This window comes from Microtus pennsylvanicus, chromosome 1 (assembly GCF_037038515.1).
Source record: "Microtus pennsylvanicus isolate mMicPen1 chromosome 1, mMicPen1.hap1, whole genome shotgun sequence".
In the NCBI taxonomy this organism is placed as follows: Eukaryota; Metazoa; Chordata; class Mammalia; order Rodentia; family Cricetidae; genus Microtus; species Microtus pennsylvanicus.
Genome location: NC_134579.1, coordinates 189,995,727 through 190,022,636, shown reverse-complemented (window position 1 = coordinate 190,022,636; position 26,910 = coordinate 189,995,727). Strand labels below are relative to the sequence as shown.

Below are 26,910 nucleotides of genomic sequence, written 5' to 3'. Positions count from 1 at the left end.
TAATTACTGTCTTGGGTTCAATGGAACACATTTGGTCAATGGGAAGAATATTAACCTTTAAATAAAAGAAATAGGTATTTAGATAAAAAAATTATTTGTTCTGTCAAAAAGAAAAATCACATTCTATCTATCAATCCTACAAATATAATGTATGCCTCTTCATAGAGCATAGTATGGGACTGGAGTCTAGGGTCTGATTTGGAACGTGCATGACAATGTGACATATACTTTAAGAAAGTCTGGCTCTTCCTAACTGTTCCCCCACATAGCTGCAATCTTCACAAGACTTAGAGCTAGCTATGATGGTGGGAGGTTTTGGATTTTGAACTTGTCAAAGTGCCAGCAGGTAATTTTTTTGCTTTTGGGGGCACATGGCATAACCTAGTTATTTTCCCAGGCATTTCCTCCACAGACAATGGGATATATATCCTGCCTTCTTTTAACTCTATCAAAATGGCAGAACTTGACGAAGTTTTATTTTGAATGATAATTGGAAGTCAGACACTGCAAACCATATTTGAAGATGAAGATGGCTCCATAGATGTATTTTACCTAGGAAACAGATTGTAGTTATTTGAGTCCTTCTGTGTACTGGCAAGAAATGTATATTTCAGGTACACAAGTAAAAAATGTATATTTTGCTTTATGAAAAATTTTCACTTGTTCCTGAAATTATTTTTTGATTGCTGGTAGAATTAATCTGAGGCTTCCCAATGATGCCAAAATAGTATTTTTATTTTTAACCTTAGACCAAGACATAATTCCATTTTATAGTAATTGAACAATTAAGTAGTACGGTTAGCGCACGTATTACTCAGCTAGTATAGTTAGAATACTGTATAAAATGGACAGAATGAGTTAGGATTACCTAAATACCACGTTCAGCATTTTACACCTAAGAGCTCTCATCAAATATACACATGCATCATGAATTATATGTGATTGTGTTATTCGAGGTGCTCCCAAATTTTCTGGATGTGTTAATGGAAAACTGATTAAGAGAGAATCATGCAGAAATATAAATACAGTCGTGGAACACTCCAAACACAGATGTGACTACATTTCAAATATTTCCCTTACCTATTTTCGTTGCACTGTAAATGTTCTCAATGGGAAAAGCACCTCCTAGGCTGTAGAGCAGGATCTTTGCCAGGGCCGGGATCAGCTGCGTCGTCGTTACCAAGACATTTACACAGTTACTCCTACCAGGAAGGAAATGCATGGATTTGCTTTCTAGTGTCAAATAATTCTAGCAGTAAGATTGAAAATTGCCCCCGTTGTTTGTAAATGCTTGAGGAGACCACCTCTTTCTGTCTTTAACCACCTCTGCTATCAGCCAACAGACTCTTCCTGAAGTGGCAGATAGTTAAGAACAATTCCCATAACCCAAGACCATTTTCTGACATTTAATGGCTCCATTGTGTTTGTTAGAGCAAGATTCTATTCAAAGTTCTTTAACTCTACAGTGATGAGGAGAAAGAGAAGTAAGGCACAGGCTTTGGAAGTTTGGAGAAGCGGTTTGACCAGAAGCTTCAGCATTTACTAAATAAAATGTGACATTAGCAGCTGCTTCATCTTTCAAAATTATCAACACTCTGTGACAGAAAATTTGTAAAGGACAAATATAAAAAAAGAAAACGAGAGGTATAAATGTTAATTACATATTCAGAGATAGTTTCCATCTTCATTTGCAAATTTGCTTTCCCAGTAGGAATTATATATTATCCAAACAATTTCTTTTGTCTGTTATCCTCATATTATCTACAAGCAAACTCTTTTGCCAGTTGGTACAACATAATTTTTCAAAATAATGTTTAGATGAGTTTTGGTTTCTCATGGTTGTATATAATGCTGTCTCAAGGCTGTTTTTTGTTTTGTTTTGTTTTCCTAAACCTGGAGTTACTTCTTTAGTGAATACCCACAGAACAAGGAAAATAGATGGTAACTCAAGAACTCTGACACATAATCCATCAAATAATTTGCTTTCCCTACATTTTTGGGTCTTGTGTAAATTTTAAATATGTGTTAGTGCTAAACTCTATGGACAATTTAGCAAGCTTTGTAGTCTCTAAGCAGTCTGGTTGTTGGATTGTTCTGTTTTTTTTTTTTCAGGTCTTTTCTTTCTATTCATTTAATCATTTCCTAAGGTCACACAATTTGAGGTGGCTTTAAGTTCTTTTATAAAAAATGCATAAATGAGCTGTTGGTTCAGTTCTTGGAGAAATGCCCATGACGGTACACAATTTCAAAGTCCCGGAGTCCTTGACCTCTGGTTGATTAGTCTCAGTTTCAGACATGATACCGAAAGTTCCATGTCCAAGCTTTCGCTGTCAGACAATTCTTGCATAGAATTCACTTCCCTTCCTGAGATTCTTACACATTTACTACGTACCCTCACCTTTCTAGACACAGAGTAAAATCTAACTCATTTTAGGCCCAACATTTCAAACAGTTGCAATGGACAAATTTGTTCCCCACTTGACTCTTTGGGCTGAATTCTTGGCAGTTTTCTCCTTTGTGTTGTTTCTAGGGATCAAATTCCAGGCACTAACACACTGGACGCTGGAGACTTCATGCTGTCAGAATTTCCACTAGAACTGTGACACCAAGAACTGAAGAGAATGTTCATGTCTGCCCAAATCAACACAGGAAGCTAACGCAAGCCCCCATCTCAAGAACATTCTGTTGTTGGTGACTTTTCTGATCTTGCTACCAGAAAGGAATCACATGCCAGATTTGACACATAAATTTACTTTCATGTCCTAAACATATCAGGCTCTTCTTTCACTCTTGCAAACTTTTTAAGTATCTGATATCTGTCTGGACAGCACCTCTTTTTATGCCTGGTACACACACATGGGTTCACCTATGTCAGAAATAACACTATACAATAAGAAAAAATAATAATTTCACCACCAGCACTTTTCCCAAATGTATCCTGCTGAATTATTGTTCATAGAACAAAGCTGAAAAACAACTTGAAGTTGGTGTAATTTTGTTATCTATATCAAGTTGGTAGAAACACTGTGAAGACTTGCAGTGGTCAACAGCTTCCCTATGCTTTCCTGGTACACTTATATGGTGCATACCACCCGTCAGACCTAAGCCACGCGTCTTTTAACAAGTCTTCTTTTAATTCTGTCATCGTCCTTTGGATGATCTGAATCCTTTCATGATCACAGCACTGCTTCCTTCTCATGACATGTTATATAACTTTCCTGTGGGATTATCAGTGGTTATGATCACACACACACACACACACACACACATTGAAAGAAATCATTGGATGTGGTGAATTGCTAAGAATTGAAACAGTTTTGCTATGTTATGTTGTTGGACTCAGATCTTCCATATAATTGAAGTAGAGGGGCAACAATCCCACTTACCTAGTACTAATAATTGATAAAGACTTAAGTGCATTCGTTAGCCAGGAATCTGTTAGGCCTTCGATCTCTGCCCTTAATTGCAGCCACGCATCCCTCTTGGCAGGGCCAAGGAGTCCTGAAACACCAAAATACAAAGTGCAGTCAGGAGTGAACACTGTCTCTGTGATACAGAATTTGACATCTCTTCTGTTTACAAGAAACAGTTTTGATTTTGGTTGTGTTGTAAGTAAAGAGGTGTAGGCTTCTTCTACTAACATAGATTCATCCTTTTGGAGTCGACTATTCTCAATTCATTCAATGAATTCTTATTAGACAAAACACTTGGCTAGTCATGTGGAGATATGACACACAAAAAACAGACCCCAGTATTTTCCCTCTTGCGGAGCCCGGAATTCAACACAATAGCTGGAAGGCTCAGCAACTTCTAGGCCTGAGTCTCCTGATGAGGCTGGGATGTGTTAGATCTGGAGGAGCAATGGGGTCCCTCCAGTCCAGGAACACAAAGGTGGCACTTAAAAGTATTGCCTCTTCATAATTACAGTTCCATGTTGGAAAAGTATTGTCAGGATCAGTATGCAGCTGCTACGGTGCTTCTTAAACTTGTGCCTGAGCTTACTGATATTTTGTGTTTTAAAAGAAATCGATAGCTCTGTTTAAAATCCCTAGGAGTACTATCCCAGCATAAGCAGCAATGGTGGGAAGAAGTTGGCATGTTAAATTTTAGTTCCCAGAGATGTTGGGATATTCATCAGTGGTGACAAGAATGCAAGAGGCTCCAGCACTGTGCGAAAGGAAAAGAGGAAGGAGGGAGGAAGGAAAAAGGGAAGACAGGCAGGAAGGAGAGGAAGAAAAAAAAAAGAACAAGACAAGAAAAGAGAGAAAAGCAAAGCAGCCCTGCTTTCATGATAAAATGAAATCATATGAACATCCACTCAAAAGGAAGGTTTCTCACTCAAATTGTATTTCAGCTAATGGGAGCAAATACACACCACATACAATAGGCACTATTTAAAATTAAAACATTTACCTTCCAGAAAGTCTCATTTTTCTAAACTCCAGTAAAAAAAACTACTATCTGCCAGAAAATAAACTCTCACATCATTGATTTAAGTACCCAAGCCACAAGACTACATATTAACAGCCTTCTCAATTTTAAAATAATTTTAACAATACTATGCTGTAAGGTGAGGGAAAGACACACAGATACTAAATGTTTCAGACCTCTCAAAGGGCTGTTCAGCTTTTTTTTTAAAAAAAAAGGTAAATGTATTATTTACAATTGATTTTACTTTACAAAAGTGTCTTGTACAACGCATTAGAATGACTTAGGAAACACAACTAGGAGCAGGGCTCAGTTATCTGTTTGGAAACAAAAGTCTTCCTTGTATACAATTTCTGTTGACTCAAATGTTCACATAGGCTGTGGTTCTGTCTTGCTCTTTACATCTACTGAGTAATATTCACTAAGCATTTAATGTGATTTAATGATAGAAAATACTGGGAAACAAGCACACAGCCCCATCCTCACGTTGTCACTAACTCTTTCAATAGTTATGGCTCTCAGCTCTTCACCACCCCTTCTTTGTCTTATTTTCATTGATAATATCAGAGTACTGCCGATGAAGCAGAATAAATATCCTGCTGGAAATCTTGGTAGAAAACGGGGCTTCTCACAGAATAGCCAAGTCCTTTACAGGGGTGCATTCAATTTTCTCCTAGTAATTCAAAGAAAGCAAAAATTCAGGCTTGGCACTTTTCAAGGAGAGCCTTTAGCTGATTTGTTCTCCAATGGGTCAATCTCCATCAGGAAACTACAAACCAAATTCTGCCTAGAGCCAGGATGCCAACCCTGGATGGACTCGGCCATACGTACCTCCGACATTGTTCTTGTATGTGTTATATAATTCCTTTACTCTTCTGTAGCGAAAAGCCAACTTCCTCATCCAGTCCACTCCTCCTCTCACACCTGTTGGCAAACAAAGGTTCGCACTACTTGCAGCTGCATGGAAGCCATCAGTTGCAAAACTGTAGGTACTGCAGCACCCGAAATGCATCGAAAAGAAACAGAAGAAATAATTACGTGTGCAAAACTCCGCGGCTGAATTTCTGTAGCAAATGGAAGATTGAAAGGCATGGCTTACCTTAAGTCCTGACCGTTGTCGTCTGAGGAAACATCATCTATGTGAACTTGATCACACTCCTGGGAAAAAGGAGAGAGCAGACAGACATCACCAAACACATCTACCACCAGAAAGGTTTCCCACCATTCTATGGCATCACACTATGGCCACGAGATGGCAGCATGGGCCCATCCATCCCTTCCTCTAAGGCTTGTTTTCTCATGTGGGTTAATAGCCCCACTTCCTTTCTCAGATCTACAGCCAGAAGGGTCACATCAAGCCGTCTGAAAACTTGGAGCGCTTTGAAAAATAAGTTTAATCCTAACGTCATTGAGAAGAAGAACTCTTGAATCTTTGAGATCAGTGTCCCCGCTAATCTGAAAATACACAATGTGCCATAGGTCTGAGCATATAAAGTAGTCACTATTATTTATTATTTGCTTGGTGGGAAAAAAAGGGTCTTGACCTCAGAACATGGTGTCCTCCTGTGAGCTTTCCAAGACTTCCTGCTTTTTGCTAGAGTGTTTTTTTTTTTTTAAATTTAAAGTCATGGTTTTCTGATACAGAACAAAGGTAGTAGCCAGAGGAGCTGACATTCTCTTTTCATCAAGCTTTGAAAGCATTTTTAAATTTTCATGAATACAAGTAAAAACAGTTAAGATTTACATACCAAATGAGCTCCAAACCCTAAGGAAAATAAACTTGGTAAGGATGCTCATTTTGGATCTGATTTCAAGTCAGCGTTTCTAAAAGCAAATCGTGGCTTCCACATAAGAACTGGCCTCTTCGGGCCTCTAAAAATTCTGCTCTGTGTTTAAATAATTTCAAAGTTCTCGTAAAATCGTATATGATTTAAGGTGAAATTGGCTGGCTTGATTTTAAACCTAGCCCTCAGAGGAATAGGTCCATGGTTAATAGTTGCAAATGATTACAATTCACAATAAATCAATGAGGTGTGTGTGTGTGTGTGTGTGTGCATGTATGAGTTTTGGAGGGATTGAGGTTAGACTCTTGTAGAACCTTGCATATGTTATGCAAGTGTTTTACTACTGAGTTACAGTCCCAGCTTTTGAGCCTCTTGTATATCCTTTAGATTATTGATATACCCACTGATTTTGATGCTACACTTAGTGCTTATCATTCAAAAATCAATTTAAAATGATCAAATTTGAAAGTGTGCCATATTAAGAAAGACTCTCTACTTTGAATTTGTTATAGACGTGGAAGTGTCTATAGCCAAACACTGAATGCCTAGCCGTCAGCCTTTCAAGGGACATATTTATCCCATTTAAGTTGACTCGGATTTCTTTGCACTTACAGAACTAAAGGGTGAGGGGATGGTTCAGCCACAGGTAAAGAGCATGCTGTTGAGCCTGATGACCTGAGTTTGACCCTAGGAGACCGCAAAGTGGAAGGAGAGAACCAACTCCTGGGAGTCGTTCTCTGACTTCCACATGCATATGATGCAGACAGTTTCTATCCCCAAGAAAATAAAATAAATGTGAACTAAGCAAACAACAAAACACAAAACTAGGTGGCAAGCTCAGTCAGTAAAATTTTGGGATATAACTTCAAAATGTAGTTGGGATGGAGAGATGCCTAAGCATTTAAAAGCATTCGCTGCTTTCCCAGAAGACCCAGTTTTAGGTCCCAGCACTCCCATGACAACTGACAATACCCTCTTCTGTTGTATACACATGCGACCCATACATGCATGCAGGCTAAATACCTATAAGCATAAAATGAAAACAAAAAAATCTTTTTAAAAACTAGGTATACTTATTTTAATAGTTCATAGGTTTTACACAAATTATGGGATTAGCACGTTTTGAATAAATCTCTACCTATGTTCATATATAAGGGCTGAGAACAATTATTCTTTACTAGAGATCATCTGAGGGCACTTCTGGGAGAGATAATCTGGATACAGTGATTTTCCGAGGCATATTCTAGAGACAGAAAATAAGCAATCCAGAAATTGGGGAATGAAAGAGCTGAACGCAAAACTTAAGAACGGGAAGGAGGGGTAATATGGAAAGGGAAATATGCTCAAAGTACATGCTCAAAGTACATGCTTGTTTGAAAGTGTCATTATGCAATCCAGTACCATGGGCAATGAATAGTCAGCAATAAACATAACTCCCAGTTAAAAAGCAAAAGAATTGCTTCTTAAATACACAGTAGAAGTCGAAACAAATGATAGTAACTGGTAGAATTGCCACAATCATTTCAAGTTCCTGGCAAAAAGTCTTAGTGACATGAATTAATAGCCCAGATGGTGAGGGTTGTGGGAAGATGTGGATGTCATGGGTTGAGGGAGAAGGAAAAGAACAGACTAGGATAGGAATTGAGGCTTCCTGAGCTATGCTGTTTCCCTTTTATGAGAATTAGTTGAGAAGGATGCAGGCTATCCTGTTATGAAAGGAGGCATTGCACCTCCAAAACAAATCAGATGCAAGTATAGTAAGTTGCTTCACTGGGCTGTAAAGTGATCTAAACAGTTAGCATGGCAGCTGGAAAACTTAATTTTCCCCAGAATATGGAGGCACCAGAGTAGTCCAAAATGACCTAAGTATTTCTTCTTCAGACACGGTAATATTCTTTAAATAAATAAATGTTAATGTGTATGAGTGTTTTGCCTGCATGAATATCTGTGGAACACATATGTATCTGGTACCCTTTGAGTCCACAAAAGATGTTAGATCCCATGGAACTGGAGTTACAGACAGTTGTGAGCAGCCATATAGGTCCTGAAAGTCAGATCTATGGAAGGGCACAGTTAGTGCTCTTAGTCACTGAGTCATCTCTTCTAGCTCAGACATGGTGAAATTCTTGGGAGGCATTTAGGTCCAAATAAATGTCTGATACTCCTCACTCCATTGAACTGCCAAAATCTTTCCTCATATAAATAATCTCCATGTGTCTCTTATGTAATAAACTTATTTAAATTCCCCAAAATGAGCAGGGAGATTTTTGTGAGTTGCTCCAACCACCAGAAGTTATTTCTTGAATACTTTTTGATTTTAATTTTTTGAAAAGCTCCCCTGACATTTCAAGTATTAAACTCACATGATTAATTTGTACATAGCTTGCCCCCAAATTCATTTTTTACTCTTGAGGACAACAGTATATCAAACTTATTGGACCATGCACTCTGTATTTGAAGTTAGGTTTGAGGGTCTTCCAAATCTAACTCTCTTTAAATTTATGCTTCGTAACTCTCTGTGTTGACTCTGGACAGTTGCCCGAGGATTACGGTCCAGTTAAAGAAACTTGAACTTCAATTACTTAGATTTTTAAGAGAAAAGATAAATAATTGTTCATCAACTAGCTTTCACTGTGAGGAGCCATGTGTTTTAATCCACACCTAAAATGCCCCTCCAAACATCCAAGAGCTTTGGTTTTGAACATAGCTTAGCAAAGACCTCAAATGTTTGAAATAATTCTAGTGTTAATCATAAATGCTTTAAATTTGTCTTATAAGGGTAACCACAAGGTTCACCCTGATCTAGTCCAGTTAGAAACCACAGGGCTCTTCTCTCACTTTCGTGAACCCCAACTCCCTGGTGCTTTCTCCTCTGGAAGTTATTCTAACTAAAATAACATTTTTTTGAACAGAGAGAATTCTCTCGCTGGGCTTGGGGGTGGGCAGAATGGAATGAAGTGTTGACTAGTCAGAATCCAGATTTGGATCTTTTAAGGAAGTCTGAGGAGAGCAGCTGCCACTGCCATGGTCCACCATGTATTGAAGCATTTACTGTTTCAAATGGACATTTGGATTCCGCAAAAGATCCTAAGACATAAATATATAAGAAAAAAGGTCCTCACAGTAAGCTAATGAGAATATGTACTGCCTTGAGTAATTGTGCGTGTCAGCAGAAGCAGGTTTGGCTTAATTCTGTGATGGAGCCTTTGCAAGAAGTGTGCTGACAAATGGGTTTTCGACATAAATGTGATATTCAAAATTAACCACACAGGATGGTAGGTATGTATGTAGGTAACTCTACCAAATGGACTTGACAGATACTGCATAGATCTTATTAGTGCAGCGCTTATCTGTGTCACATGACCATACATGTTTGTGCTTCTTGGGCTCATCTACCTGCGCAAACACACATGCACACACGGCTGTCTGGGTTGGGCTTTTCATTTACTGGGCAAGTGGAGGTGCAGTTGAAGAGTTAACTGTGGAGTTTAAGTAAAATAGTGTTTCTGTGGAAGTCTAAAACACACCCCAAAGAGAAATGTCAGCACCAATGTTTTCTCAATAAGTTCAATATTGCTGTTAATGATCACAGCTGATATTTATAAAGTACTTTTAACATAAGATCTCGCATGAGATGAAAAGTCTGAAAGCTCAATATATAACCACAGCTTTTTATTGACATTTCAATATTTACTCAAAGCGTGTAAATGATTTACATATTTGTGTTAGGATACCCTCACATTCTCATTTTGATCTTCTCTTAAAAGGTCAGGATTTTATCTAGATTCTGATTATTATATATATATATATGTGTGTGTGTGTGTGTGTGTGTTTGTGTGCAAGCACTTCTGGAGGGGGCATGTATGCCACATTGCCGGAGTGGGGCTCAGAGGACCACTTTGTGGAATTTCATTCTGTTCTATCACAGTGAGATCTGATAGGCATAATGGTCCTACTTTTCTCTATGTCATCTTTTTTCTAATACACCATGAAAAAGCTTAAAGTTCATTTACTTCACGTGTTTCTAGTGAACGGAAGTCAAATGAGATAAATAAAACCTGGACAAAAAGATATACAATTCCTCATATCTCTTAGAAACTTTGAAAATATTAATCATCTTACATTTTAAGCTAAGATCATCCATATTAAGAACAAGAAAAGTAACAAATAGTTATTACTGTATTTAAAATGTCAAGTTCCACATAAGTTTGATTGTTTCCTATTAACAGGCATCATCATAAAAGCATCCTGTATCCCAGGGAATAACAAGCAGTGAGTGGAATTAGCTGAAGTTGGGTTTTACAGGGGTTGTTAGTAGTTCTTATTATACAAAAATTGAAAACTAGAAGAAGGACACTGACTTTCATATTGTTTATTAACAAATAAAGCTTCCTTGAACAGGTATTATCAATGAAAACAAGGACAGAGCTGAGAAAACAACTGATCACTTCTGACCTTGTAGCTTTCAGCACATGACTTTATGGCTCACATGGAGTAATTTTTCAATCTCCTGTCTCTGATACAGCTAAGTCTTTACCTAAAATCTTATCTAAGTCACTCACTAAAATATGGTTTTCTTTCTTTTATCCTAGTTTCATCAACGCTTGGGGGCAGAAGTCTGTGCTCTTGACTCAAACCTGATTTATAATCAGAGGCCCATTATTGAGCTAACTGGTAACCTTGGACACACAGGCGCATATGACATGTATTTTATATATAAAAAACATAGATGACATACATGACATATATATGAGATATAGTATATATTGCACAATTGAACCTATAGTTTTCTCTCTGAAAAGTAAAGTGATAGTCTTATTTATATAAAAACATTGACAGTTAATGGTAAGTTCAACATAAAATGTCTAGAAATCAGATGAGATGTCATAATTGTCATCATCATCTCTGTTCATAATTTGGCTATAGATAAATACTTTTACCTCATTGTGAAATCACAAAATTAAAAAAAATTAGACATTTCATTAAAAAAAGAGAAATCTTTATTTTAGTCCAATTGTATTCATCCATAAGGAACCTTTGTCCAAATTACTTCATTATTTCAGATTCTATTTTCTCCATGTCTGGTACACCAAATTGCTAACATAGAGATTATGATCTTTATCATGGCATATATGTAGCTACTCTGAGGCTAGATTTTCTTGTGCTGTTTTATTTTGTTGTTTTTTACCCTTTTTGTCTCTTGTTGGTCAGACAACTGGTGTGGGAAGTCCTTCTGTATATATGTTGCTTTTATTAATGAATAAAGAATCTGCTTTGGGGTTCACAAGGCAGAATAGAGCAAGATGGAGTGGGGCTGGTGGGGGTGAGATTAAACTGAATGCTGGGAGAAAGAAGGTGGAAACAGTGAGAAGCCATGGAACCAGAGGAGAAAGATTCAGGCCACCAGCCAGAACCTTGTAGGTAGGCCACGAGCCTCGTGATAAAATATAAAATAATAGAAATGGATTAATTTAAGATATAAGAGTGAGCTAGAAATAGGCATAAGCTAAAAGGCCAAGCAGTGTTGTAATTAATATAGTTTCTGAATGATTATTTTGGGCAGCTGGGAAATGCACGAGCAGTCTCTGACTACAAACAACTGTGTTGGCATTGACATTAGGATTGGAAGCTCCATAGAAGAAAGTACTCAATGCATCAAAACCCATCAGCTATGCTATGTAAATAGCTCCAGCATTCTTTATCTAGAAAGGAAGTTAATGAGAATGAGAGTTTGTCTAATGATGCTGCAATAGTCAATGTTCCATGCTGGGAAGGAGGATTGGTGAATATTGCTCAGTGAATAACATAAATTGTATTCTGAGTAGTAACCTCGATAGGTTGATGCTAATGCAAAGATGAAATACCAAGAATCAAGGACAGAATGAGGAATTGCCTGACCGAAGCCACGAAGGCGACCATCTACTCTTCTAAGACATTTTATTCTCAGTGTCTGTCTGTAAATATGTATAATTCAAGAGCACAAATTTTCATTCTGTTTATAATACTCTATGCAATTTTTCCACTTGATAAAAACTTAACAGTTATCATCAGATGAGTATCATGTTTGTAATTTCTTATGGTTTTTGACATAAATGACACCATTTGAGAGTTTTTGTGTTGGCAATAATTATTTTTAGCTTTTAAAATTCTTACCTCTAAGTCATTAAAAAACAAATGCGTATCAGCAAGATTAAAGATCATTTCCTCCATTCGGAGCCCGAGGGTCACAGCCATTGGGGGATCCTGAAAAATGCATACATAATGAGGTAAAATTTCAACAATCATGATGACTAATAAAACACTTTAGGTACATATCATTGAGAGGGCAAAATATTAGATGACTTTTTAGTGAGGATTAAGACATTGTCCAGAGGTGAAGGAGGAGTTAAGAAACTGGGAAATATACAACAATATGACAGTGTCCTAGTGACTGATAATGTAGAGTAGGGTGACTGTAGTTTACAATATTTATTGCAGTCTTCCACATGGTCAGAATAAAGGGTTTCAAATGTTTTTACCCCTAAGAATGACAAATGTTTGAAATGGAAATACCAATCATCAACTTCATCATTACAGAGCACATACATGTATTGAAATTTATGGTATACACCCAAATACAATTATGCTATTTGTAATATTTAAATAATTAGGTATGAGTGTATAAAATGACTTATGAATTACCCACAAACATGAATCTCAAAAGATATATCTGGTAATTCACATAAATGTATATGAGCAAATAGACTAAGAACATATTACAATAGAATTTTTTTTCTTTTTTTTTCTTTTTATTTTTTATTGATAAAAGGAGAATAAAAATAAAACAAGTTGCCACCTCCTCCCAGCCTCCCATTTCCCTCCCCCTCCTCCCACCCTTCTCCTCCTCCCCCCACTCCTCTCCCCCTCCCTCTCCAGTCCAAAGAGCAGTCAGGGTTCCCTGCCCTGTGGTAAGTCCTAGGTCCTCCCCCCTCCGTCCATATCTAGGAAGGTGAACATCCAAACTGGCTAGGCTCCCACCAAGCCAGCACATTAAGTAGGATCAAAACCCCGTGCCATTGTCCTTGGCGTCTCATCAGCCCTCATTGTTCGCCATGTTCAGAGAGTCCAGTTTTATCCCAATAGAAATGTATCTACCAAATCAGTATATTCATAATTGAAACATGAAAGCAACTACTTTAGATGACTTTTTGCATACATGTTATTTATATCTTTCAGAAAATGTATTTGGATGAGTGCTGAAGAGCAGAGAAAACATAATAAACATTTGAAAGGATACTCAATACTATACAGATTAAATAGGTTATATTTAGAATATATATGCATATGCATGCAGTAACAACTAGTGAAAAAGAGGAACTGAATTGAAGAGTGGGGAGAGGTACAGGGAGGATTTGGAAAGAGGAGAGGAAGGCAGAAAGGGAGCTTAGGGACAGGTGAATAATCCTTCACACGGTGTGTTGAATGATTGCAGGTGGAAGAAAAGCTCAGAAAGTAAAAAAGTTGGAAGGGATGATTCCTTTGAGTGGAAGGCTGGCTGGATATTTCAGAGGGAAGACAATGGTTTTGCATAGAGCTGAGAAGTCTAGAAGAACACTATTGGTTTTGGCTGAGAAGTTATTTGGGAAGTCCTCAGAGTATTTTTTGGCTTGTGTGGCTGGGCCATGAAACAGACTGCAGGAATTTGAGAACAGAGAACTGAAATTGGGATTTTAGCATTTTAATGAGTGGCATTTTAAGAACTGTATTAAACTTGGAGACATGTGTAGCTAGCTTTACTTCAATTGCAGATAAGAACACTCCATCCACTTCAGGCCCAGTGACATTCAATTACACCTCTCGTCTACAACATTTGCCAGTAGATACCCCACCACAGCACCAATCAGCTTTTTTCCTATATCTATGTTCATAGTGTTTTGTGAAGGAAACAATAGAGTATAAACATATTTCAAATATCTCACCCATATTCTGTTGCCTTGGAAACATGTGGAGAATGGGAGGGTCAGTTTAATAAATAGGAATTGAATGCTAATGGAATGTGGAAGCATAAAGAACAAACTTAAGGCTTGATGTAGAAGAAGATGAGGTTAAGGCAGGAATAATGTGTAACCATATGTTATTACTCTCATTTTCTCAGCAGGCAATTTTATGGATCTCTTAAAGATTATTGACAAAAGCCTATGTAAATTGCTCATATCCTGGGGCATGTCCTTTGGTGACTTAGACTTGGGTTCTGCTCCCACATTGATCTGCTGTCAGTGACACCTTACCTGGATCAATATACACAAATACACCCAAATCAAAAATGTGGGATGATGACGGTATGACAGTGTTGTACGAGTACACTGATACAGAATATACATATGAGTTCTAGAAGGATCAACATATCTATAATAGAACTCAATACAAATCAAAGATCAAATTCTTTTGTCTAACAAATACTCATTCAAATGTAAAGAAAATATATGTTGTGTATGCAAAACTTTTAAATTTTATTTTATTTTTAGCTCAGGCTATTTCAGAACTCAGAAGAACCCCTGACTGACTGTGTTTCCCTCCATTATATGACTCTCTTTTGTTGTTGTTCATATCCTTTATTGCTATTGAAAGAACTCTCTGAAGCTTGAATAATTTTTTAACTACACATTTTGTCTTTTTCTGTTAAAAATTGCTCCCGCTAATCCTCTCTTTTGGAAGGAACGGAGTGGGTCTTAATTAAGCACAAGGTTATAGAAGACGTCTAAATATTCTGCTAAGTCATGGACCCGTGAACAAAAAGTCTACAGAAATATCAGGAAAATCAAATGTAATTACAGCATGAAAACATATAATTCCATTAGTGACGCTCCCTGCTTTTGAGGAATGTCCATGATGCAAGACAGTAGAAGGGAGCCTCACGGAGCTCTGATGATTTCTGCCCTAAAGATATCCATTTCAGATGGGGGTACAAAAACATCTTGCTTCTTAAAGTTTTTCTGTTGGAGGCTAGCTTAGTGAAACTTTTATCCCAACTGGTATCTGTTTCCCTTTTTAAGTTTTCAATAAAATTATTGGCTATCTCATGTTCATTCCTTACATTCTTTGCATTTACAAATCTGATTGAAGGGAAGAAGGGAGAAAACCTAGTGGCCCCGTGATTGTTACTTTGATTGATAACATGCTTCCAAACTGTATCCTGCTCTGTGATATCCAACAGGGATAGAAAAATCCACAAAGAATGCATTCTCTGTGTGTCCGATAAGCATACATGAAAATACATTTTTAAAATAAATGGCTCTTCTGGTAATGAGGCTCAGCATGTGGTGATGAAAGCTGTCTGTGATCACACCACTGGAGTCAACCCCATGGCACTCCGAGGGCTAAGCACTTGTTTTGCAAGCTGTGGTGTCTGTACATTACATACCCTACTACATGCAATAAGTATTCTGGCAATAATTTCATTTCTTAACTAGAAAAGTTTAGATTTGGCTTTGGTCAGAGTGCGAGCTGGTTAAATTTGACTAAGGTTTCCAGAGAGTAAGCCCATTGAAAGAGAGGTGTTTGGTCATCTATGCCGCAAGACAAGGAAAATTAAGTTAAAAGGTGGAGATCTTGCTGCCCAGAGGCTGTTGGGGGAAAGCTTCCATGCAAATATAGAATTTTATCCACCTCTTCCAGGTAAGTAATTGTATAGCTAATTTTAAGGAAGCAGATTACAGCGTCACATTCTTCCAGTTGAAGGATTTACAGATCTCAGATAAGAAAATGATGACTGTGTGTCTGGTGGGTAAAACCTTCCCAGAGTTTGGTCATTGTGGGCACCCGTGGCTGGGAAGAAGCCACCAAGGGCTGCAGTTCCACCACTTTGTCAAGCATTTGAGACTGAGACATGCTTCTGGAGAGAAACCATGATTTATACTAAAATGCCTACTCCTTTTCATAGATGTTTACAGATGAATCTGGGTTTGCTGCATTTTTTCCATGTAGCTGTGGTGAGTGTTGAATTCAGAACTGAAAATGAAGTGATAGCAAAAACTTGGACAGAGTGAAAAGGTGGGAAAATAAAGGCACAGTTGGGGTTGTACGATTGTTCTGATACATATTACACATATAAAAGAGTTCTGAAAGATTAAGCGTGTCTCCAACAGAGTTCAACACGGGGCAAGTGGAACTTCTGCCAATTTATCCCGTATACTGCTCTATCAAAACATTGAAATGATTCCCAAGACACTTAGTTGGAAAGAATAAAAGGGAAGGAGAGAGAGAGAGAGAGAGAGAGAGAGAGAGAGAGAGAGAGAGAGAGAGAGAGAGGAAGGAAAAGAAGATAAAAATAAATAGTACTTCGCCTTGAAATGCGTGCCTCTAAGCCAGATGTTGCTAGTGTATATACCCAAGTTAGGATCAAGTAGAGCACTTCTCTAAATCAAAATACTAATGCCTATTATCCATGTTAGCACAGAACATAAATTGGAGCCAGACTGTCTGTCTGTGGGTGTCTACCCTGCATTGGGCCATCAGCTGCAATTCCTCCTCTAGGGAAACACTGTAAAAATATCTCAGGAGAGGCAGCAAATTATGTATTTTTAAAGAAATGGAGGACTATTTTTCTTTTAAGATCCTGGGATCTTAGACCAGTTATTCCTTTGGGACCTAAAGCACATTTGTAGAATTTTACACAAGGGACAGAAGATACCTGAGGACAATGAAAAGGAAGATAAGCTAGCTCCATGAGTCAAGGTAGGACTTGTTTCTGGGATCCATAGATGCAACGGTTCTTGTAATTAGACATAAGATAGGAAATAAAATCCAGTCATGAACCAGAGAGAAAACTCTGTATTTGACTTATTTGTCTGAGAAGTAGGTAGTAAACTTCAGAGTTCCTAAAGGAAAGCCTGGGTCTTTGGGTCTGCTAGAGCGCTTGCCTAGTATCTATGAGGTCTTTGGTTCAATTTTCAGTATTGCCAAAAAGGAAAGAGAAGGAAGAGGAGGAGGAGGAAGAGGAGGAGGAGGAGGAGGAAGGAAGAAGGAAGAAAGGAAGGAAGAAGGAAGAAAGGAAGGAAGGAAGGAAGGAAGGAAGAAGAAGAGGAAGAAGAGGAAGAAGAGGAAGAAGAGGAAGAAGAGGAAGAAGAGGAAGAAGAGGAAGAAGAAGAAGAAGAAGAAGAAGAAGAAGAAGAAGAAGAAGAAGAAGAAGAAGAAGAAGAAGAAGAAGAAGAAGAAGAAGAAGAAGAAGGTGGTCTTCTTTAGGAACATTAGAAATATTAGAGCATGTCTTTAGCAACCTTCCCTTATTGATCATATGTTCATATTGATCATATTGTCATATGGCTTTGAGTGCCTACTACTTGCTCAAATTCTGACAAGGGAGAAGTAAAACAAAATCAACAAAATAAAAGGTGGGAAAGATGACTCAGTTGGTAAAGCGCTTTCTATGGAAGCATGAGGACCTGAGTTCAGATCCCCAGCATTCACAGGAAAATCTGGGCTTGCAGTTATAACTTCATTGCTAGGGAGGCGAGACCAAAAGATTCCTGGAGCTCAGTAGTTGAATCAATGATCTCCAGGTTCCAGGAGAGACTCTGAAATGGGGAAAAGGGTGTATGTGCTTTAATTTGGGAGAAGGCAGGGACATCAATATAGAAGGAAAGGGAGGAAGGAAGGAGAGATAAATCACACTAAGGATGTCTGGAAAAGCTATAGGGAACCATATTATATTTAACTAAAATTACATATAATGTATAGGATGTGCATAAAAGTTTAGTTTAAATTAAGTTGTACCATTTGAGGTGATAGTGTTTTCTCCAAGAGTCAAAGACTGCCTAATAAAAATCCTGATACTAGGCATGAGAAGACTCCTTTTAAGTTGGTCAACAGAGTTCAAAGGCTCGTAAGACAATACAGAGTATTGCTATTGCCCTTAGTTGTCCCCAGAGGTTGAAGGTAAGTCCGATTACAGATGGCACCACATACATCAAGCATGGGACTCTGAGGAACGGAGCTGAGTCAGACCTAAAAGTCTCCACAGTGAGGACTAACCTTCATATTACTGGAGGTAACCATGCAAGCACCAAAGGAGGAAAGTCATTGGTAATCCTACCCAGCTGTGATGCCTATGAACTACAAGGTAATAATGATAGCAAGATTTTGCTGAAGATACAATAGAGGCATTTAAGTCTTGGCTGTAACCAAGGCCATGCAACAGGACAGAAATCATGCCTGGTCCTGAAATCCTAGCCAACTTCCAGAAGATAGTAAAGTCATAGAGCTTTTATTTTTTGGTGTGTGTTGGGGGGGTTGAGATAGCGTTTCTCTGTATAGCTTTGGAGCCCGTTCTGGAACTCACTCTGTAGAAAAAGTTGTCCTTGAACTCACAGAAATTCATTCACCTGCCTCTGCTTCCTGAGTGCTGAGATTGAAGGTCTGTGCCACCAGCACCTGGCTAAGGTCATAGATCTTAGAGGAGTACCTACTAGTACACAACCCTCATCAAAGAAGCTTCCTTTTGTATCAGACCATTATAGAAAGCCCTAACTAGTCAAACATAAAGACTGTAAGGGTGTTTAGCTGTAATTGATACATCCAAAACACAGCTCCTGCATCAGAGGCCCAGGGAACATCACAGAAGATGGGGGAGAGAACCATTCTAAGAGTCAAAAGACCAGAATGTCTACTGTGACATTTGTTGTCTGTATCGACTGGGAAACTAAACTCATGCAATTTCAGCTATACAGTTGTTTAAACAAAACCTGAATAATAAAAGCATCAGTTGATTTATGATTGTGGTTAGGGGAAAGCTCACAGGGCCCCCCACCACTTTATAAAGGAGTACAGGAAATTAATGACGCCTAATAGAAGGGGAATTATTCTTCTCCAGGAATGGGCCCCCTAAGTGATCAGTACCAAGTGGTCAGTCCCAAGTACATATACATACAGTAAGAACAAACAGACTCAGCTGATTGTGCTTATATATTTATACACACATATATGCACACACACACACACACATAAATGTTGCAATAGTAATTAAAAAAGAAATGAGGAATTTGAGAGGGAGTGTGGATCACAGGAGGTGTTGAGTGAAAGGAAAACCTTGTAACTACTGTATACAAATATGAAAATTTAAAAAAGAGTCAGACACAACCCTTTGAAAAGGAGGTGGTAGGTACATTGCCTCCCAATCTCCCATCACAGATATTGACACATGTCACTGACCTGGATTCAACTTCATTCCATGCGTGTGCATTCTATTTGTGTTTTACTACACGCATGGATACATGAACATTCTATGAGCAACCATAAAAAGTACTACCCATTTTATTTGGCCTTGAACTCATAGGAATCCTTATGAGTATTTGGAATAAAGTATACACTACTACATGTGACCCATATTGTCTATTTTTTGACACTTGGAAATTTAGTTCTATTTTCATTTACTTAATGTGTTTCAAAACCTGACTCTCGTCAGCCTGGCTATAGACAATGCTGCATTCTTGTCACTCAATTGAGTGTCTCATACTGAAGGGTGAAGTTAACAGATGCAAATGGAAGGAGCATGTTTCCTGGAAAGCATTCATTTGCCCAAATTTTAAATTCTCTTTGAACCACATACAAAACAAACTTCCCAAGGTCACATGATCTTGAGAAGCAGAAATAAAATTTGAACTCAGGTCTATACTCCTCCCCAAAGCGAAACTTTAACTCTTATGTCCAGAAAGGAGGTAATGGCATCGTGTTAAGTGTCCTGATTGCTACTTCAGATGCACAATTCTAATTGTTTAGCAACGCCTGTTACTTCCTATTAAATCATGCAAGTCTACTTTCTCCATAACACTATAAAAAATCAGCCAGTGCTTCTTTCAAAGTCTTGGTTCTATGTGAGTACGTAGATTATTAAATCCAAGCGCAATTGGATGGTTTAATTTGATGCGCTCTGCTCTTCCACAGACATTGCTTCATATAGGCAAGCCTCCTTGGGAGCTTGAATTATTATCATACATCTTAATGTAATATCCACCTTTCCTTGATTTTTCCCCTCTGGCTTGGGCTATTTATTTCACTGGCCTCCTTACTGCATAATGGCTTTGGATAGCCATGGCTTCCAAACACAAAAGGCAATAATGCTCTAACATAAATTGAATCCCTGTAGCAAAATTATTAATATTTATTCCCTCACCTACTAGGGAGTTATTGTTATTTAGGTAAAATAATACATCCAATAACTCAGAGCATCAGAACAGCCTCCATAACTCCCAGGTGGTGGATGATGCCTGGGTGCCATCCTGTCAAGTCCGTGAACTTCTATTTTAGATTTTTGCAGTGATGAAACTGTGTGTGCCAACTGGTGCTCGGCCACAGAACCCATCACCAGCCTTCCGGCAGCAGAGCCTTCACTTGCCACTCTCAGAAAGATCCAGAAATAGTTCTGCTCGGGAAGAAGGAGTGTTGACAGTTGAGCAGAGTCAAAAAGTGACAACATATGAGGAAGAACTCTGAAAATTTTGTATTATTTACAAGTGGATACAGATTTTTTTACAAGTGTTCTTAAGCGAATAAATAAAATTAGTTCCATGAGAGCACTTATGAGCATTCCTAGAACATGGGAGACTTGAATTTTATTTGCTAAGGTACTGTGCGACAGCACCAAACTGAAGGAGGATAGAGACTTAAGACCAGGTCAGAAAGACAAGTTTTGGCTAGTTTTGCCACCTGTAAAATATGTTGTACACCATCAAATGTGCAGAGCAGAGGTGAGAGCAGAGTGGGCAATGCACGGAAGAGAATGTACTTATGGAATGGAAACACAGTGTCAGAGGTCAAAGACAACACCTGCTAAAAGTTCCGGGTCTGGGAGAAAGATGGAGGCAGGCAGGTTGATAGGTGTGATAATGTCAGGGTTTGGTTTAGGCACAGTTCAGGTACACATGTCTACTACTTCAGGTTCAATGTATTTTATGCCATGCAGCACCGTGATGCCCTAAGCATCATGAGAGCAACTCTTGACCTTCTGCAACTCTGAAAGCATCTGTTTTCAGTTACTTATCATTTGGGGGAAAGAGTGTGCATTGCTACTTAAATGTATTTGACTTGATAAATAGAGTCTTCTGTTCATAGCTAAGTGCCATTGATATATTTACATGACCTCATTTAAACCATCTAATAACTCCAGCAAGGAAGACAATCACCTTAAGTTCTTTTTAAGTTTAAAGTTCAAAACCACTTATTTATTTTGAGACAGGGTCTTGCTATGTATCTCAGGCTGGCCTGGGACCCACTAAGTCCAGACTGGCCTTGAGGAACCTACTGTATAGTCCAGGCTGGCCTTGAGGAACCTACTGTATAGTCCAGGCTGGCCTTGAGGAACCTACTGTATAGTCCAGGCTGGCCTTGAGGAACCTACTGTATAGTCCAGGCTGGCCTTGAAGTTACACTTTTCCTACCTCGGTCTTTTGGGTATTAAGATTACCAGTGCATACTACCATGCCACTATAATCACCTTCTGATAAAGAAGTTGCCTTGGAGGTTAAACGATTTGTCATGCTTATCCAGGTCCAGGGCATCTGGTCTAGATCAGCTGATGACTCATTGAAAGATGTATTCAGAGCAAGTCTCAGCCTCTGTAAGCTCATCTTGGGTGACCAAGAGTAACAGAAGAGGGCCCTTGCTTTGTGGGGATCATGAGAAATCTCTCATCCCTCACCACTTCCCTCCATCTGGAGTAGCCCTATTCTTATGTATTTTGTATAATGACACTCTGAGGGATAGATGTGCCATATGCAAAAAGAATAAACTCCACTTCAAACCTGGAAAATCATCAATTATATCAAGTTGGGCATTAGAAACTTGCCAGTGCCTCTTGAGAGATTTGTCAGTGATGTACCCCTGTGGAAAATGCCCTGTGATCTTGGATTCAGTGTTGCTCTTAGAGTCAGTCAATTTGTGAGTCAACTGAGGAAAGTCAGTTGCACTTCCCTGTCGTTATATGGCATTTTTGTTTGAAGGAGGAGAGGTGTTTGGCTCATGGTTTCAAAGGTTTCAGTCCATAATCACTTCACCTCATGCACTGGACAAGAGAGTATTGGCACTGTATTTTGATGGGACAGTTCTTATCACTGAGGATAGGAGACACCAGAGGCTTGATATGAGCTCCAAAGGTATTCTCCTATTGACATAGTTCTGCTTGTTATGCCCTTCTGCCTAAAGGTTCTATAACCTGTAGCTAGTGTCTGGGGGAGCAAGAATTCAGGACGTGAGCTCTTGGGGATCACTGGCATGAGCCACATCATAACAACATTGGTTGGTGTTTCTGTTACTGTAGCAGAGTATCTGAGATGGGGTAACTGAGAAAGAAAAGCAGATTTTAGCTGAAGGTTGTGGGAGTCTGGATGTCCAAGGCCTAGTGATGGTGTTAGCATTAATACGTTCCAGTGAGGTGCTATGTGGTTTCAATTAATGACAGAAAATAGAAGTGCAAATAAAAGGGTGGGCAAGGATCCATGACCATAAGAACTCACTGGGTAGGGGCGGGACTCATGAGGCTATGATCACTTTATTCAGGCATCTCATTTGGTGGGAGAAATGAAAAACAATAGATTTCATAGCTCACTAGTCACAGAATTTTGATTTTGCATTCCAGATTTATCACAATAATTTAGTTATAAATTGTGACCATGTTTTAATTACAATCTCATCTAGATATGTTATGAACTGAATGTTTGTGCCCCCTTAAAATTTATATGTTGAGGGCTGGAGAGATGGCTCAGTGGTTAAGAGCACTGACTGCTCTTTCAGAGGTCCTGAGTTCAATTCCCAGCAACCACATGGTGGCTCAAAACCACCTATAATGAGATCTGGCGCCCTCTTCTGGCCTACAGGCAGGATACTGTATAAATAAACAAACAAACAAACAAATCTTAAAAAAAAATTATATGTTGAATTCCTAACCTCCAATATGGGAACATGAAAGAGAAAAATTTGGTTACAGGAATGGCACACTCCAACAAGAACTTGTTGTCTTCCTCTGTGTTCCCCAAAGTTTGGGAGAGCAAGAAGGTCACCCTGACCAGAATTAAACCTTATACTCTGAACTTTGAGAAAAACTCTATTGAACTTGGAGAAAGAAATTGAAATCAGCCAGTCTGAGGTGCTGTGTTACAGCAGCCTGAGCTCACCCATATACTTATAAAACATATCGAGGAGCATGAAAAAGGAAATAAAAGTCAATAAATATGAGAGGCAAATGTGTGTGCATATTTATTTTACTATTCCACATGTTCTTTCCTTATCCCAGCAGACATATCTATGCACATATCCTGCTTTGGAGCCAACTCTTTTATGTATTATGGAAATAATCCCTGAAAGTATAGTTGAAGACAACAATGCCAAATGATTATAGTGATAAAAAGGGACTAAGATATTTTCTGGTAAATAGTTGTTAAAAAAAATAACTACCTTTTGTATCTACTAAGAAAAGAAAAACAAAGGACAATATAGATTACCCAAGTTAAAATATACAAAGATACACTTGATACTAGAAAGACGGCTCAGTGGTTAAGGGCACTTCCTGCTCTTTCAGAGGACCTGGGTTCAGTTCCCAACACTGATATTACTCCTGTAATTCTAGCTTCAGAGTCTGACACCTTCTTCTGGCTTTCATGGTCACATAAATGCATATACACATGAACATACAAATACACACATATAAATAAAAAAACGAGATAAAAAGACACACTTGAATGCAGTCCATCTTATATTTTCTAAAAGATAAAAATATAACAGTTGCTAAAATTATCATGTTCATAGGACATAAGGATCCACCAACTAATTGTCATGCTGTAAAGGTATGGCAAGGCATTTCTGTAGGTGTGACTCTAATAAGTAAAAGAACCAAAGCTAAACACATTTTAATACAGCAGTGGAAATTCGGCCAACATTTTCTTGCCTGAATCTGCTGAGGTCAAATTGTACTGACACAGTAAAGCAAGTAAAGATGTAAGCATCCATGTTTCCATCAGAACAGCCTCCTGTGGATATGTCAGTCCAGAGGACAGAACTCACAGAGGCATGATGGTGTTTTAAGAAATTCATTACAGAAGCAGTAGCAAGAGAGAAAGGCAGAGGAGTGGTGAGCCCTTTTGTAAGTGAAGGGGTGTGGTCCCCAAATATGTGAGGGTAAGATCTTTGGCCTTGAGATAGAAAACTCAAGATTCCTGTAAAGATGTAAAGGCAATTCCCAATTAGCTCTGCCGAGTGGCCAGTATACATTTGAGAACAAGAAGTCACCACAAAGGGATGACTATTCTAAGACTTGACAAGACTAGTGAAAATAACGTATTTTCAAGCAGACCTTGATTCTTTTAACTAGCTAAGTTTTGAACTCTTCCTGGAATAACTCCTGATTTCTTACCTTGCCATACTTCTGTGCGTAAGAGCCAGTGAGGAGAGAGTGGAAGACAATGATGGTTTCATCCAAGTCCCAGACGAATACACGCTGAGGAGAAACAGCCAGTGTCAGCACAGTTATGGTTGAAGAACACAGGACTTTATAGTTGGAAAATGTTCTTGCTATAAGCAGCCTTGAGTAGTCTATAACAAATCACCCCTTCCATTATTTATTCATTTGTCATTTGCCAAGTCTGACTGTTGGAGAAACTGGCGACGTGGGTGATAGAACTTATCAAAAGCTTAATGATCAGGTGTCTTGACTGGAATGAATACAGACAACATTTGATCACAGTTACCGTGAAAAAGATCAATTCTGGCTGTATGATTAGAAGGGGGTCTAATTTGATATATTTTATAGTTTTAGACCTCCATGGATTCATTACAGTTTGAAATAGAAGACATCAAGTATTTCCAAAACAGTCTATGAGTAGCATCTAAATAGCAACTGTAAAATGCTGACCCTTGTGTCATATAGGATGGTGAATGTGTTGTTTGGCCTGGCAGGACTTATAAAAGATCTCAAAGGACTCAACAAATTTAGGAGATTTCACCCAGATACCAGGGGTTTGACTCTGGAAGGGAATCTGGAGTTTGGACCACACTGAATTACACTCCATAACTGCAGGGATGGTGGAAGCCCTGGGATGGGCCACTATTTCTGCCCTGCCACCTGCCAACTGGGATCTCTAGCTGTCATTTATCATGTCACCAACCAGGCTTCAGAATGCATTTCATCTCTCGAGTATAGCCATATAAATCTTTCAGAAAGAGGTACTATATCTGCTGTTTGATTTGAGGCACAACTGGAATTTTTTAATTCAGTTAAAATATGTAGCTGTGTAATTGTGTAGCATTATAGTAAACTATAGTTTCTCAGTGTTTTATGATAGAAACTCAACTTGCTCACAAAAAGCTCACAAATAGAAAAATACAGTAAAAGTCCACAAAATCAATAGATATTCGTTAACAAGATTTTTTTCTTTCTACACAGATTGCTTTTATCTTCTTAAAAATTTGTTTTCTTGGGATATTATTCCACAAATAATAGCTTTATTTTTAGCCTTTTTAAAATCAGTTTAGATCAACAGATGAAATTATGTTGGTATTCAACTTTCAAAGTTCTCTTGCCTTTGACGTTACTGTTTTAAATTTTGGTATTACAGTAGACAAATATCCCCAAATTCAAACTGATAAAGTAGCTATGACAAAGCAGGTCCATTCAATTTATGATACATATTTTAATTTGGAAATGTACTAGGCTCTAAAGTATGGATGATACCACTTAGTAAAATTGAGTATCTTATGTTCCTCAGAGATAAGCAAGCATACCTCCAGGTCACTGTCCGGAGGTGGTGAGGGGTTGTTTTTCCGGCCTCTTCCTCGAGACTTTGACCCAGAACTTCTACATGTTCTGTCATCGAGGTCTTTGATTGGTGTGGAGGGGCTCTGCACCGTATCAAACTCTCCTATAAACAAAAGGATTGCGTCAGGAAGAGCTGCTTACTTTTAGAACAATTACAAGTCTTCATTATTACTTCACAGGTTCCTACACACGAGTGACCTCTTTATGACAAAAAATATAGTTCGTATATATAAAGTTGTAATTTAGTCAACAAATTGTATAGTCATATAAACTCCTCATAGAAATCTGAATGCCTTTTATATACCATATACATTCAGCTTCCTGTCTGTACTTTCATCTCCATTTTATCTGTATTTCCATCGAGTCTCACCTCCATTTGGGTCTCATTTCAGAGAACACAATGTCTTCTGGATCAACCCACGCTTCCCCCACAAACGTGCCATCCCAACCCCACCTCTTACTGAATCTGCCCCCTCACTTCTTTCCTGTCTGATCTTCCCTTTACCTGGGCCACTTGCAAATTTAAATCTTCTTGACCACAAATTTCTATCGAGCCATGCTTTGTTTACTATTTTCTTATTCAAAGGAAATTTCTTAAGACAATAATTCATACTAGTGCTACTCAGTAGAAATAAATGAAAGTCCCAAGATTGATTATAAAGTTTTAAATTTCTAGCAGTTACATTTCAAGGCAAAAAGAGACCCATAAAATGAACTCAACATATAAAATGTTAGCTCAGTATATACAACACATCATTTTGGCATGTTATTGATAAATAAAATTAGCAAGAAAATTTTTACCATTATTACTTTTATTACAATTTTTGAAATATTGTGCTTATTACAATCATTTCAATGTGTGGTATATGTGTTGGAAGTGCTTAGTAGCCATAAATGGACAGAAGTCACACAACTGTATAA

At 38.3% G+C, this 26,910-nt stretch overlaps 1 protein-coding gene across 8 annotated transcripts in view; it reads right to left on the bottom strand.

Annotated features, from left to right (window-relative positions):
• Eya4 (EYA transcriptional coactivator and phosphatase 4) overlaps positions 1 to 26,910 on the bottom strand; it is a 253,623-nt gene that overhangs the window by 7,525 nt on the left and 219,188 nt on the right. For all 8 annotated transcript variants that reach the window (XM_075947640.1, XM_075947653.1, XM_075947633.1 and 5 more), the window contains 7 exons: positions 25,956 to 26,092; positions 24,589 to 24,672; positions 12,366 to 12,455; positions 5,528 to 5,586; positions 5,260 to 5,420; positions 3,387 to 3,501; positions 1,081 to 1,202 (listed from right to left, as the gene is read on the bottom strand). In XM_075947640.1, coding sequence (XP_075803755.1) covers positions 1,081 to 1,202; positions 3,387 to 3,501; positions 5,260 to 5,420; positions 5,528 to 5,586; positions 12,366 to 12,455; positions 24,589 to 24,672; positions 25,956 to 26,092 — 768 coding nt within the window. The remainder of the gene's footprint in view (positions 1 to 1,080; positions 1,203 to 3,386; positions 3,502 to 5,259; positions 5,421 to 5,527; positions 5,587 to 12,365; positions 12,456 to 24,588; positions 24,673 to 25,955; positions 26,093 to 26,910) is intronic.